We start from the raw sequence: 14307 nt of genomic DNA, 5'->3' as shown, positions 1-14307 counted from the left end.
TATTTTAAACAATTATTCGTGGTATCTGGTCAGAATCTTAGGGGATTTGTGTCTTGGTTTACTTGTGTGAGCTCAGTATTTATCGAATGGGCACTATTTAAATACAGTTTGACTTTCTATTAACAATGCTTTGTGTGTATTTTGTTTCCTAAACTCGATGTGTTCAGTGGAGAGTTGTAATGCCCATAAGTCTAACTGATTCAGGACATTTTCTGACTGGATCAATTCATTGAGGATAAAATGGCTACAAACCCCTATATTCTGAGTAAAGACCCGTAACATTTAGATCTTTTGTCGTAACGTCACAGCAGCGCCCTCTGCAGCTCGAGCTCATAACCGCATGGGAAGCAGTGTGACGTAACCAGAATCCTAAAGATGGCGGCGTTAGTTGGTGAGTAATGTTGTGATTAAACGTACACGCTTTTAACAAACATTACAGTGTTTTTTAGACTTCTGTTACTTGTAGTACTTGAAAAGTTAAGCACATAAAGGTGCACTAACCAGTGGTTTAACTGTGTGGGTAATCGGATTTGTAACTTTTAGTGAATCCGTACACTGACCTTGCTCTGTCTGCGTTAGCATGGCGGCTAACCAGGTTAGCGCTTACGTGAACTGAACTCCAGCTGCAATTCCAGTAGCAGTCAAAAAGCAAACATTAGTTATCACACGTAACGACAAATGTCTTCTTGAAACTAACCACAGTGTTTGTTATTTTAGTAAGTATTTATTTACATTGTCATTGGAATCGGTGCGTCTCCTCCGCTATGGACACGATTGTCTAACCAAACTAGTCTTGAAAACTGCCAGTTTGGGTTTCACATCTATGTATGTATACATACAATATATCACTGTTATTATAAAATGTCTTCAGTTTGTGAAATGCTTTTGATTTTGCAGCGCCTCGCCTGGCCTTGTTTGGCTGCTTTTCAACAAGGTAAGAACCCTCTAATCCTTTTATCATTAATCCAAACTTCATTTAATTCAGTTCTGTCTTGCTGGTCCTACGGCTACTTTCGTAATACATAAACGCATTTATTACTCTGCTTTTGTACAGGTCCAACTAATATCCACCAAAAATATATTTACTTACCACACATGTAGGTCATGTAACACTGATACAGTCTTTACTGTATCTAACTCCCTTCCAACCTTCCCAGTTTTAATTTAGTTCATTTTTTTTTTATTTCTTTGGTTATTTGATAAAGTCAGATTATTTCCAATTGAAGATAATTGCGTTATTCCACAATAAATGTATAATTTCAAACCTTGGTATTAAAATATTTCCCTCTTGTGAATCAGTTTTTTGTGCTGTCCATTATTTCCTTCACTGTTGAAACGCATGCTATGATTAAGATATTTATACATCAACTTTACCCATTACCTCTTAGGTCATTCAATTAATGAGCATTAAATATTTTTTTATTTTCCACAGGCCTATTTCAGTGTTTGCTGTTCACCAGAGGAGTGTGCACAACAGTGCAAAAAGCGGGAATACCACCACGAGGTGAGTTTACCAAATATACTCTGGTGTAAGTATCAGAAAGAAGAACAGACACTCGGTAAACTCTCTGCACACGGTAAAGATCCCCTCCGCCCTTCTGTTGCAGCGTGGTTCCAGTCAGAGAGAGGAGCACGGCGGTGGCAGCAGCCAAACCAGCAGCTGTTGCCAGCAGCAAGGGGGAGTATGCCATCACTAAGCTGGACGACTTGGTTAACTGGGCACGCAGGGTGAGTAGATGAGAGGCTGTCAGCTCCGTCACCTCCCACATATGTGGAGTGAATTCATCAAAGTCTGCAGAGACTTTCTGTCTTGAGACGTGTGATGTGACTCCACTGCACTGTGTGACTGTTTGGAGTTGGTCTGAAATGTCACATGGTCGCTGCTGTTGCCTTTTGTAAATGGATCTCTTTGACTTTCATCTTAAAATTGCCACAGTTCCTTCTTTTAGGCATCTGAATTTCATCTTTCTGAGATTGTGAAGTATCTGAGTTGACTACCAATGAACAGTATGTGACAGAGGTCCGACACAAAAGGCAAATTAAAGAGTTGCTGACAAGCCAGAGAGTTGTTATCGGCAAACACAGCTCAACTATGTAATGTAGCAACAGCAACAATCTAAGACAAAGGACTCATGTCACAATCTGCCAAATATCCACAGAGAAAATAACATTGGTATGCAGTATATTGACATGTTATTGTTGTATTGATGCATCTCTCTCCCTGCTAGGTTTTGAACTAATTGAATAGTGCTTTAAGGGTGGGACTTTGGGTCAGAACCACGAGTACCTGGATTAATGTGACTGCTCTGTGAGTGTGTTGTTGATTTATTGCTGCTCTGCTGCCCTCTCAGAGCTCCCTGTGGCCCATGACTTTTGGCCTGGCATGCTGCGCGGTGGAGATGATGCACATGGCGGCGCCTCGCTATGACATGGACCGCTTTGGTGTGGTGTTCAGAGCAAGTCCCCGGCAAGCTGATGTCATGATTGTGGCGGGAACGCTGACCAATAAGATGGCTCCGGCTCTGCGAAAGGTGAGGGAGGGAAAGGGTGGTCTAATGGCAGCATCTTGCATATGAGTGTAATTTAACTTATTACGCTCCATAACACCCCAATCGCTGTCTCAGGTTTGATTCAAGTCTGGGAAATGAAGGAAGAACAATGTATAAACGCGTTTCTTTGCACTGCTCAAATACATTGTCGGTTTCTCTCTCTCAGCCTGTTCTGTCGGCAGGATGGCTGCGCTGAGAACAGTATAGCTCTTTTAATGCTGGCTGGATTATCACCAGCCTGTCGCTGGATTGGTAGACTGGCATGAAGCTGTCCTCCAGCTGAAATGACGGATTAGTTCTGAGTCAGACATTATATAAGAGTGACTGAACTGCTTATTCTTTCCAACAGGTGTACGACCAGATGCCTGAGCCAAGATACGTCATTTCAATGGGAAGGTAAGTTAACAGCAGTGCGCCCTCCTCTTCCTCAGCTAATTTTTTTTTATGCACCAACACCTGCCAATCATCTGCAGTCTATTCTGTATCTCTAAAGTCTCCACAGCTGATCTGATTTTAACATATACTCTGTTTCTGAATGTTAAGCTTGTTGTTAAGTTCACTGTTCTTCTTTCTGCTTTATGGTCGTACTGTCTAATTCCTACTCTGTAGGTTTAGAGTTAGTCTAGACCTTTTCAATCAGTATCTTGGTAACAGTGTCCTCATACTATTTAATGCTCTTTTTAATTCCTGTGTATTCCTTGTTTTGCTGATTGTGTTTTTGTAAATGTTTCTTATTTTTTGGTCTCTTGGAAAAAAGATCTTAATCAATGAGACTGCCTGATTAAATAAAATGTGTTTCTTCTCCTCCAGCTGTGCTAATGGAGGAGGCTACTACCACTACTCCTACGCTGTGGTCAGAGGTTGTGACCGAATCGTACCGGTGGACATTTATGTTCCAGGTAATCTTTACTGCCCAATATGGAAATGATGAGTTCTACAAATTCCTTATAAACAGCAATGACAAATACTGTCCATTAAATTAGGATATTTCAAACATACACTTGGAGCTCTGGTTAAATCTTAATGCTTCAGCATATAATAATACTCGTAATTCTATTATTGTATTTATTGGTCATAGCTGTACTTGGATTATTAATATGGTTATATATTAGTATATTATAGTTATATTAGTAGTGCCGGTAGTACTTGTTTTCTGTCGGTATATATGTAAATACAGCAGCATTCATAATGTATATTGGACATAGTTGAGTCTTGTCATTATGAAGCAGTGAATTATATCAATGAATTGATATACCAGATAATCAGAGAGGATAACTCTGTACCATCATGGCTCTGTGAGTTGAAATATTCCTTAAACAATAAGAGTTGCTCTGTTTTCAGGTTGTCCCCCCACTGCAGAGGCTCTGCTCTACGGGACTTTACAGCTGCAGAAGAAAATCAAACGTGAGAAGAAGTTGAGGATCTGGTATCGAAAGTGAATGTGTTATGTGTGCGCTTGTATCTGGTATGTAAATGTTGTATTTTAGGGTTTCATTTGGAGTGCTGCGCCTCCTCCATGTAAAGCTGAGGGATGTTACCTGAATAAAACCATTATTGTAATTTACACACAGTGCACTGCGGCTTATTTTCAACCAAGCACAGCAGTGGCCGCTCACTTCAGTCTGTCTGCACCTTCAGTTCAGTATTAATACCTATAGAGTGTCTCTAACCGGAAAAACGTGTCACCCACCGTTTAAATTATAATTAAACGTAAAATGAGATAAAACATCCATGATTATCTTAAATATTATTTTGAATAAACTGGGCTCGCATGAAAATGCATTATTTTAACATCTGGTGTGTCATTCTTTCCACTGACGACCACGAAAAGCCAATTTGTATCCACTAGGTGGCTCCTGTGATCACCAACTGACCTTCACTGGTCTGCGTCAACACTGAATGAATATTGTGTTTGCTGATATTTAACTCAGAAGTCACTGTCTGCTAAAACACTACCCAAACCCACAAAGTGAAATACCAGAGCACCAAGTCAAAGGTGGATTTCTGTTAGCAAAGCTGCAGTATTTTGTATTCTTAGCTGGAACTGGAAGCCATCTGCTGTATTATGTATGCAGAGAGAGAGAAAGCAGAGTTGCTTTTAAGCATCTTCAGTGTGAATCAACAGACTCACCAGTTCAGTCCTCAGTGCTGTTGAAGGGTTCTTGAGTGAGACACTTGATTCCTTCTCACCTATTTGTTTTAAGTTGCTCTGAATAACAGCGTGTCTGTGCTGGGATGGCTGTTCAGCACCAAAAAGATTAAATATGGTTGACCGTATATATAGAGCTGTTTTAAATATAGTTAACTTAAGTTAAAATATATCCCATGTACGCGTTCAAAATGGTGGTGTACATCCCTGTGTGACTGGTGGTTACGCCGCCATCGGAGCCTAGTTCCTCCGATAACAGTTGTTTGAAAAACGTCCTTGTCGACCTCTTGTCATTGACGATTACCATACTGGTTAAAGATTGATTGACTTGTGTTTTTTTTTGGTGACACTTTCTGAATGACACTTTCTGAAGGACTTCAGACAAATCTTTGGCATTTCTTTATTACAATTATCTGTATTTGGACAACACATTTGCTGATACCGATGTATCTGATATGTTCTAAAGATAATGGTTCTCTAAAAATACATCATCACGTCAAGGAGCAAAAAAACTACAACACGGTTTAGTCAAATAGCTGCAGTAAAGACGGCACACCAGCACATATCAAAAATATTGGTGCTTGTGTATCACGAGAGACCACAACCTATCACAATAAATAGACAAAACCTACTTTTATAGATGTTATCTAATTGTTTTGTCTATAAATGGAAAATCATGAAAATGTTAGTTTCCCAGACCCTAGAAGGCATCTTCACATTCCTTGTTTTATCTGACCAACTGTATAAAAACATAAAACATATTCAGTTCACTACCAAATATGAGGAACGGAAAAAAAAGCTAATCTTCACATTTGAGAAGTTAAAACCAGAGAATATTTTGACATTTTTCTTGAAAAATGTTTGGGTTTCAGCTTACCCTCTTAGCTGTGAGATCAGTTTCTGCCTGCTCATATTTCTCTATGAGAGTTGACTAAACTTCTTAAAATAAAACAGTCATGTGCTCATGATTCACATCTGAGATCCGCCAGCTGCTGTAGTTTCCCACCTGACTGCAGCCTGGTGTTGCATCATCCATCCATCTTATGATTCATGTGTCCTCACCAGGTGGTAGCTTATTCCCAGTGTTCAGATAACATGCACTGTTATCTACAGCCATACATTAAACAGTGTGTTGCACTCTGTGTCCATTTTAGTGGACTATTTAACAGCTGACGTATTGTTTTAATTAAGGCTTTTCATTATGCAACTCTTATTAGAGGTGCATGACAACAGTGTGTTGTGTGTATCGTCAGTAGTGTTATTCTCACTGTACAGGTGTGTTGTAAACCAAGGAAAAGAAGAGATTTTTAAAGTAAAAACTGCACACCAGTGGTGGTATGTAATTACAATTACTCAACTGTACTGTACTAACAAATGTATACATACTTGTATCTTAGTTGAGTATTTCCATTTCATGCTACTTTATCTTCCACTTCACAACGTCTCGGTGGGAAATATTATACTTTTTACTCCACTACATTTATATGAAACTATTAGTTACTATTTACAAAAGAAACACATTGTGCTTACATGATGATATGATGCAGTACTGTACTACTAATCTACCCCAATGGGTAAAATCCAAATCTAAAATTGGCTCCATCATGACAAACTACAACATCAAAATGCTCTTACATGTATTGGCTAGTGATAAAAAGAGAATAATATTTGATAATATAACAGAGTCGTTCTGCATATTGAGTACTTTTACTTTCAGAACATTTTGCTGATAATACTTTTGTACTTTTAATTAAGTTACATATTTCAAGACTTTCACATGTAATGGAATGCTTTTAGACTATGTTAAGCTTACTTTAACTTAAGTAAAGGATCTGCGTAATTCTTCCACCACTGCTCTTGACTTGATGTCTGCTGATCAAATATACATTGATTCAGCATTTCATGAGTCTGCTGTGTTTAACATTGAGAGTCAAGAACACTTTCTGAAGTTCATAACAACTATGCATTTAAGCATCAGTGATATATTTTCTGTTTGGTCTACAATTGGGAGATCCGTGGCAAGAAGGATACTGGGTGATTTAAGAGCTGAAAGAAATGAGCCTCATAGGGGTGTAAATGCATATTTGATGGTTTCAGTCTGCCGTTGTCTCACATATTTGCTGCTGTGAAGAATAAAATGTATCAACACAGTGATAAAACAATGTCTGCATCTACACAACGGTGCTAAACAAACAAATACAACTCAAATGAAGAAGGTAAAGTTTGAAATTGAAACCACATGGGAAAATAAACGAATGCAATAAATGTATAATAAATACCAGCACCTGTAATCTAAGTTGGGATGGACTTGTGTTTATTGAAAATATGGCAGACAGTGAAATAAGCAGGTGGTCAGGAGAGTCTCGTGAGAAGGCACGTCATTGTAAAAAAAACTAAAAATAGGGTTGTAGCACCATTTTTGGACTTTAGTTCTTGACGATGGTTGGAGTGATCATCTTATTGAAGGAATAGTATTTGCATTCGGTGGGTGGTGCAATGTCCATGGTGGTGGTGCTAATCTTCTCCTTCTTGAAGCCGGCTTGGAGCAGATGAGGCACCTGGGTCTCCTGAAAATCATTAACAGACAGAGTTGGTGATTGTGAGGCGGCTCGCTGGCTTTATCAGACGCGTTGGTCTGATCCTGTTTATTGTTGACCTTGCGATTATCGCAGCCTGTAACACAGGTTGCACTCAGCTCAACCCTGACGGAGACGGGCACTCAGTGCCGTGCACCATGGATAAATATCAAACGCTAAAGTCTAAACACTCCTGTTGAAATACACGTCCCAGAAATACACATCTCTGTAGAGACAAGCATGTTGATGATTTACAGGTACATATACCACAAATACTGATAGGCCTAACTTGAACCTGTCTTATGCTCAAATAAATTGCAAGATACTGTATAATGTGTGACTAAAACTGAAATCAAACTTGACATTTTGTGGATCAATATTTTTTCAATTAAAACATGTACTACACATCCTGATCATAAGTCTTGTCAAAGAAATAAATTTGATGACAATAACTGTGTCCCAATTCTACACTACATACTATTTTAAAGCGGGTTTTATGTATGTCATGCATTCATAGTGGAAAAAGTCAGTTTGCATGAAAAGAAATTGTGTTTACTGTTGACGGACGCTATTTTCCCACAATGCACTGCACAAAGGAAATGTAGGAGCTACTCACATCTCCATAACATTACAATGAATTGCAAATGTTGGAGAAACAGCTTCAAAAAGTTCTAAGAACACAAAAAAAGTTCCAACAGTGCAGCTATTGTATCATTTCTTGTTAGTATAATAATGGTAAAATATGTTGATTTCTTTTATGCCAAATGAAACACTATAATGACTAGTATAAAGTACATACTGTATACAATAAGTATGTAGTTTGGGATTGGGACACACAACATGTTTTGGTAGCATCATTCACACTACACCACTTTTTTTCTCCCCTCTAGCGCCCACCATGTAGTTACTTTACTTCCACAAAATTTCTATTGCACAGAAAAAGTATGGATGGAAACTAAGAAAACCCACAATGCAGTAACACAGAAGTTATACAGTTTCAGATGAGTTAAATGAAGTTGAACTTCTTTTCCTTGAGGGCGTCATGACGGTGACCAACCTCAAACATCTTCTCGATATTGTCGTATTTGGTCTTGAGCAGCTCGCCCCAGGAGGTCAGGTTGCAGTAGGTGAGGATGCCGCCGGATTTCAGCAGCCTGTGAGCGTGACCCTGCAGAGACACACAGACCAAATCAATCAGTCCTTCAGTCGGGATACGACCTGAAGACTACAGTATGTGTACCACACAATAGATTAACACTGAAGTCATTCATACTGTTTATTGATACATGTTTTCTACTATAACTCAGTATCTTTAATCCACTTTTCATACAAACAATTCTAAGATCATCCTCCTACAGAATTGTTATCTTTTCAGGACTCTGTGTTACTTACTGGAGTGCTTTATGAGCATTTTAACTACTTACCTTAATGAAGTCAAACTGGTGAGTGTGCCATGTCTCCTCGGACAGAGGGTATGTGTCATAAAGGATACCTGAGAGGGGAAGGACACAGTGTTAGCAGAGTGCATACAACAACTAACTCATTCAGTTTTCTATGTGGGTGTGTGTTGTTTATCGCTTCTTAATTTTTTGAATCTGTCAAGTGAAATGGGACAATGTCTCAGAATATGTTCGTCTGTTCATCAAACATGAGACATCAGACAACAATGACTGGAGTGTGAAGGACCTTTGAATGGATTATGCATCCTCACACTGACTTTCGGCAATCAATAACTTAAACTGAGTGGCTTAACCAGGGTGCAGTAAAGTTTTATTTATCCTGATGTGGTAACTGATACTCCACCCGTCAGAGTTTGATGAACGTGAAAGGGATGAAACAGTTTCACAATGTTGTCGTGGTGTTTTAAAAAAAAGCTTTGTATACAGATTTCTTTGATTTGTACCAACTGTCTGCTCCAGTTGTCTTCAAAACATAGTGAAGTGTAAACTCAGGATTGTGCATCAAGCAAAACCGTGAGCTGAATGTCTGGTTTGATTTCTTACCATCAAAGTGGTTATCTGGCAGGGTGGGAACAACGTTCTCCCAAAGGCCCTTCAGAGGGACAACCTGCAGCAACAGAAACGCCACCTTCACTCATCTTCACTTTTAAGCATGGTAACTGTAAACTAGACGTGCAAGCTTGCAGTGCAACAAACACAGCTGTGATTAACAACACGGGCAGATAATATTGGCAGTTGGATCTGCTGACCTTATGTGGCTGAGCCTTGGCCCAGTTCTCCAGTCTGGCGAAGACGCCGTCATTGCACTCGATGATCCAGTGCTCCTCAATGGGGTAAGACTCAATCTTGGTAGCGGCGATGGCCATGCCGAAACCGATCTCCAGAACGCGACCGCCTACCAGACAGAACACAACAAAACAATACGATGAGAAAACGTAAACTGAATTAATCAACCAATAATCACCAACTGCTGATTGTCTATGAAACACTGTGACATTCATTTTCCATGGACGGTTAATTCTCACTAAGAAAGGAAGCAAGTTGTTGGGGCTCAGTAACATAGTGATAGCAATATTTTTGAGCCATTGCTCTTATGGACTAGCAAGACCATAGACCATACTTTTGTAGTTTACGGTTGCAGTTTTCTCCCTCTGTGGGGTGTGGAGGGAAAGCCAGTTGGTTGTAACATGTGGTGGGACAGTAAAAGCCAAAGGGTTTCATTTCCTTTCAGAGAAGCATATAAATAGATGAGGGGTAAAGGCTATTTGTTGTTGCTTGACCCCTTCATGATGATTTACTGAGCCATTAATAAGCCACTCAGTGTAATATTCACATTTTAATTTCATTACATTTTGTATACACTCAAAGAGAAGTGAGAGCAAACTGCATGGATCTGTTTTAAGTGCAACATGTCTCTTTCATGTGAAATTTTCATGTTGTTTTAAACTTTTTTCTGTTTTGCTAAGTCTGTTTATTTGTACTTTTATGTGTGAAACAAGAAACAAGATTTTAATCTTAATGGGACTATCCTGGATAAATAAAGGTTAAATAAAAATTATAAATAGTTTAGATATGGTCACAGAGACAAGTGACATGAGATTTTTTTGCATTTTTATATGCAAAAGTAATATTTTACATTAAATTTGTTGCATGTTATGTCTGGCAAAAAATATCCAAAAATATATGTTTTATATCTGATTAATGGTTAAAATCTGAAAACTGACCACTGCTTCAAATGAATATTTTGTTACAAATGGGGTTTGCATGTCGGTTTTGTCTAAGGGATCTCAGTGAATGCTGAAACAATCAATTTGAACTTGCAATTAAGAATTCATCCAAATGTATTGTGTATGCTGGGTTAAACAGCATACACGACAGTTGTACAGTGTTGTGCAGACAGTTTTAGTGCACATGCTTGTCCCTTCCCATATGTCTGCAAGGGTGTGTGGATCAGTCTATTTTGTTAAAGCTCAGAGCAGATGAGCTGTTTCCCCCTGGAGACTTCTTGGCCTGTTCCCATGAGTAGAGAAACAGCTGCTGTAGTACTCACACAGCACTGTGCGCCATGCTGCTCACAAGATCACACGTGTCCTCCACATCATTCAACAAAATACTAAAGAAAAGGTTAAAGTATGTGTTAAAAAAAACAATTACCCTGGTACAAACACAATCACACCTTTTTAAGTATCAACAACATCTAAAAAAATCAAAACACTACTTTCATGAATGCATTTCATGTTATTTTTAAATTTACAATATTTTAGGGGAAACTGTACTCAGGTATGCAATATGCATAACAGGTACATCTTATTGTGAATAGTATACTGGTTTTCTGTGAGGATACAGATTATTCACCTGACAGCTACATTTTAAATGATATAGTATCATATTAACGGCACATTTATGTCTACAAATCTAATGTATATATACTTATAAATGTCCCTCACAAAACGGCTATTTTGTGGCAGGAGAAGAACAGTCGTACATCACAGACGTACGGTGTCCGTTAATCGACCAAGATTCGCTTTCCTGAAACTGCGACTTTTACCTTTAGAGGCCGCAACGGTCGACAGGGAATGCATGTACGGGGTCTCCCAGCGTTCCATCACGGGTTTGCCCATGATCTCCAGGTGTGTGTCGGTCTCATTGTAGCCGGCGCTAGCGTCGTGCCAGGAGGGCTTACAGTCCTCTCCCTTGCTGAATATGGGCTGGGCTGCGGTGCTCATTTTGTTTTTTATATGGAGAAGGCAGTGGAGGTTGTTTGGTTCTGCAGACTGTGTCTCCACACGGAAGAGGGTGAAATGCAGGAGGCGGCAGTTTATATCGGGCTCAGTAGTGCTGACACCGCGCAAGTTTCCACTACAAGTCAAAGGTTCGCACACATTCCCAGGGGGGCGAGGAGGCGTCCAAGATCCTTTGTAGAGAAGATGATCCACTATGCGGTAAATAACTTGCCAGCATCTATAGATTAACATAAAACCTTAAATTTACACTTATCAAAGTATTAAATTGAACAAATTGGATGTAATTTGTTTATCGTGATGATAACTGAGCTTTAGAAGTGCTGATGGATTTTTCTATACCCTTGGACTGAGCCACGCTAGCTGTTTCTCCGTTTCCAGCATTTATGCTAAGCAAAGCCATCTAGTCGTTGCTTAATATCGTTAATATCGGATAAATATAACTAGTATCGATTAGTATCGAACTTCTCATCTATCTCTCCGCAAGGAAACGAAAATGACAAACTACGCCTTTTAAAAGAAAAAGCCTATTTGTTTATTTCAAACTTCAAAGTTTGTTCACAATGCTCCAGGTTTGTTGTGAACTGAATCACGCTTCATTTAGCCTTCTGTCTTGTTTAGTGGTGTTACTTGTTTGGCATAGACTGAACTAATAGCAGAGTGAGAGCTCCTTGTTTATTTTCACGCTCTCTGAGCATGGACAGCTGTAGTCAACTATTTCAGTGGATATAAATCACACTTGCACTTTTGCTCCTATTGCATCACCTCATTTGAGCAGCTTCATGATCTGGATTTACAAATCCTTTATCAGTGTGTGGCTGGTATTGTTTTCACCTCGTGAGTCTGCATGAGACACCCTAGGTAGGAGGGAAGGCAAAAGGGATTTTAGTGCCGATTTAAGTGCCAATAGCATTTAGAGCTGAAACAAATTGTTTAATTAGTTCATCATAGAAAATAAAATGGCAGCTAATTTGATAATTGATCCTCTGATGACTTTCTTTAGCATAAATAGTTAAAAAAAATCACTTGTGTCATCTTCTGAATTGTGAATATGTTCTGTTTGTCTCAGTTGTCTTTGATAGTAAATTTAATAACTGGGTTTCATGTCTTATTTTCTAATTGCTGACATTTGTGTTTATTGCCACATACAAGGAATTTGCTCTGGTATCTTGTTGCATAACAATAAAGAGAAAATGGGGGGAAAAAACAAGTATTACAAATGTCAAGAATCTTAAATATACAAATGTTAAAAATAAATAAATCAAAGATCATACGTAAACTATCTGATTTCAAAATAGAAAGCGCTGTATATTATTTGAAGCAGTATGCAATGTGCAAATGTTCACAGTATAAAGAATACATGCAATTGTGAGTTAATGTAGTTAATAGTCACACAAAAAATTGTGTAAATACAGCGCTGTGCATCACAGTTAGATAGGATAAGAGTTTAAACAATTATTTGATTAATCTTGAAAATAATTGATTAATTTATAATATATGTAGTCCTAGAATGGGAGTTCTCATAAATTCCCTGATGAATACAGCGATGCTGTATTTCTCTATGAGAAGAGTAGTAGGATGATTTTTTAAATTTTTTATTTAAGGTGTCAAATATTTTATTTAAAAATGATAGTGGATGTGAAAACTCTGCCACCAAAACTTCTAATAAACCATAATTTCACCGTTTTCAATGTCACATAGCCTCTTCCTATGTGTTGTATGACTCACTGCACAATGAGACGGAACGACAGTCAAAATTGGATCATCTGATCATCTTCACAGCCCCTCTGCCCCGGTTACCCATCATCCACTTCAGTCCCATTAGGTGAAGCTGAGTGGGACCGGCTCCTCGGTGAGGGTCCTCATCAAATCGCAGGTTTTCATCCACCTACCGCTCTCACACGAGACTCTTCATCCACACTGCCTTTGAATAGTACTTATTTCCAGAGAAGCTCACATTCATGCAGCAACCACAGCACTTTGACACGGAAAACAATAAACCATTACTCTTTTCTTTCTTTTTTGCAGTTCTCAAATGTTGTCATGTCACAGACTCCAAAAAGCCCATCAGAAACCTTTTGATGAGACTTAGCTCCAGGAAATGTCCTACTTTGGTAAATGTTGATATTGAATTGCAAAACCACTTGGGCAGATGAGAGTGAGACCTAACTGGGAACATTTCCAGTGATTTCAGTTACCGTACTTTCAAGAATATCAGTTATACCAACGCATAATAGGACTTACAAAACATTAACAAGCTGCTAACCCATCACACCGCTGTAACGGCCCTCAGCAGGCACTGTTGACTAGAACTGAAACCTAAAGGTGAACTTTGTGATCAAAGCCATATGACGTCCAAGTTACTGCAAAATAATAATAAAAAAAACATCAAAAGACACAGATTTTAGTTGTATTTGTTTTATCAAAACAGAAAATTAATAATTGTTATAAAAAACTACAATTCCTATTAAAAAAGTTTTGTAAGACATTCAAACATGAAAACAAACTATGATTAAAATAATAATCTTGATGTTCACATTGCTATCTTAAATTGGATTAATTATTTATTTACTTCTTGAATAACTAATTGAAAACCCCTGAAACACCACTCTGTAACTTACATGATGTCAATCTCTTCTGGTATCCCAATACTCTTTATATTATACTTTATCCTTCTAAGATCTTCTTCAGAAAAGCACTAACCACAGGCATTTATCATACTGCCTCATTGTTAGTCTGCCTCACATTTATCCCAATAAAATGACAATAATTACACTAGTTACTTTGTCATGTAACCTGTTTCACCACAGGTCTCCTGCTTTGCTCTTCCAC

At 38.5% G+C, this 14307-nt stretch overlaps 2 protein-coding genes across 2 annotated transcripts; one reads left to right on the top strand and one right to left on the bottom strand.

The window, feature by feature from the left end:
• Positions 1-326: 326 nt before the first annotated feature.
• Positions 327-4113, top strand: ndufs7 (NADH:ubiquinone oxidoreductase core subunit S7). The gene is made up of 8 exons (XM_068734874.1): positions 327-391; positions 898-934; positions 1433-1504; positions 1608-1728; positions 2352-2531; positions 2899-2945; positions 3360-3448; positions 3891-4113. Exons 1-8 carry the CDS (start codon positions 376-378, stop codon positions 3986-3988), a joined length of 660 nt encoding a protein of 219 aa, XP_068590975.1. The 5' UTR covers positions 327-375; the 3' UTR covers positions 3989-4113.
• Positions 4114-6991: 2878 nt separating this feature from the next.
• Positions 6992-11556, bottom strand: gamt (guanidinoacetate N-methyltransferase). The gene is made up of 6 exons (XM_068734873.1): positions 11283-11556; positions 9484-9629; positions 9278-9341; positions 8699-8766; positions 8332-8442; positions 6992-7265 (listed from the first exon to the last, which is right to left on the bottom strand). The coding sequence occupies exons 1-6, from the start codon at positions 11458-11460 to the stop codon at positions 7125-7127; spliced, it is 708 nt and encodes a 235-aa protein (XP_068590974.1). The 5' UTR covers positions 11461-11556; the 3' UTR covers positions 6992-7124.
• Positions 11557-14307: the final 2751 nt, after the last annotated feature.

Source organism: Cebidichthys violaceus, unplaced genomic scaffold (genome assembly GCF_023349555.1).
Source record: "Cebidichthys violaceus isolate CVI_PGR_0920_01 unplaced genomic scaffold, fCebVio1.0.p SCAF_68, whole genome shotgun sequence".
NCBI lineage: Eukaryota > Metazoa > Chordata > Actinopteri > Perciformes > Stichaeidae > Cebidichthys > Cebidichthys violaceus.
This window is presented reverse-complemented; position numbering and strand designations above follow the sequence as displayed.

What these genes read in the sequence shown, in the direction of transcription:
- ndufs7 (XM_068734874.1), top strand. An exon ending in TGGTTAACTGGGCACGCAGG is followed by an intron (nt 1,729 to 2,351) that starts GTGAGTAGATGA and finishes CTGCCCTCTCAG; the next exon opens with AGCTCCCTGTGGCCCATGAC. An exon ending in TGGCTCCGGCTCTGCGAAAG is followed by an intron (nt 2,532 to 2,898) that starts GTGAGGGAGGGA and finishes TCTTTCCAACAG; the next exon opens with GTGTACGACCAGATGCCTGA.
- gamt (XM_068734873.1), bottom strand. Translation starts at nt 11,460, where the DNA reads ATGAGCACCGCAGCCCAGCCCATATTCAGCAAGGGAGAGGACTGTAAG. An exon ending in ACCAGTTTGACTTCATTAAG is followed by an intron (nt 8,443 to 8,698) that starts GTAAGTAGTTAA and finishes GTGTCTCTGCAG; the next exon opens with GGTCACGCTCACAGGCTGCT. An exon ending in ATATCGAGAAGATGTTTGAG is followed by an intron (nt 7,266 to 8,331) that starts GTTGGTCACCGT and finishes AATGATTTTCAG; the next exon opens with GAGACCCAGGTGCCTCATCT.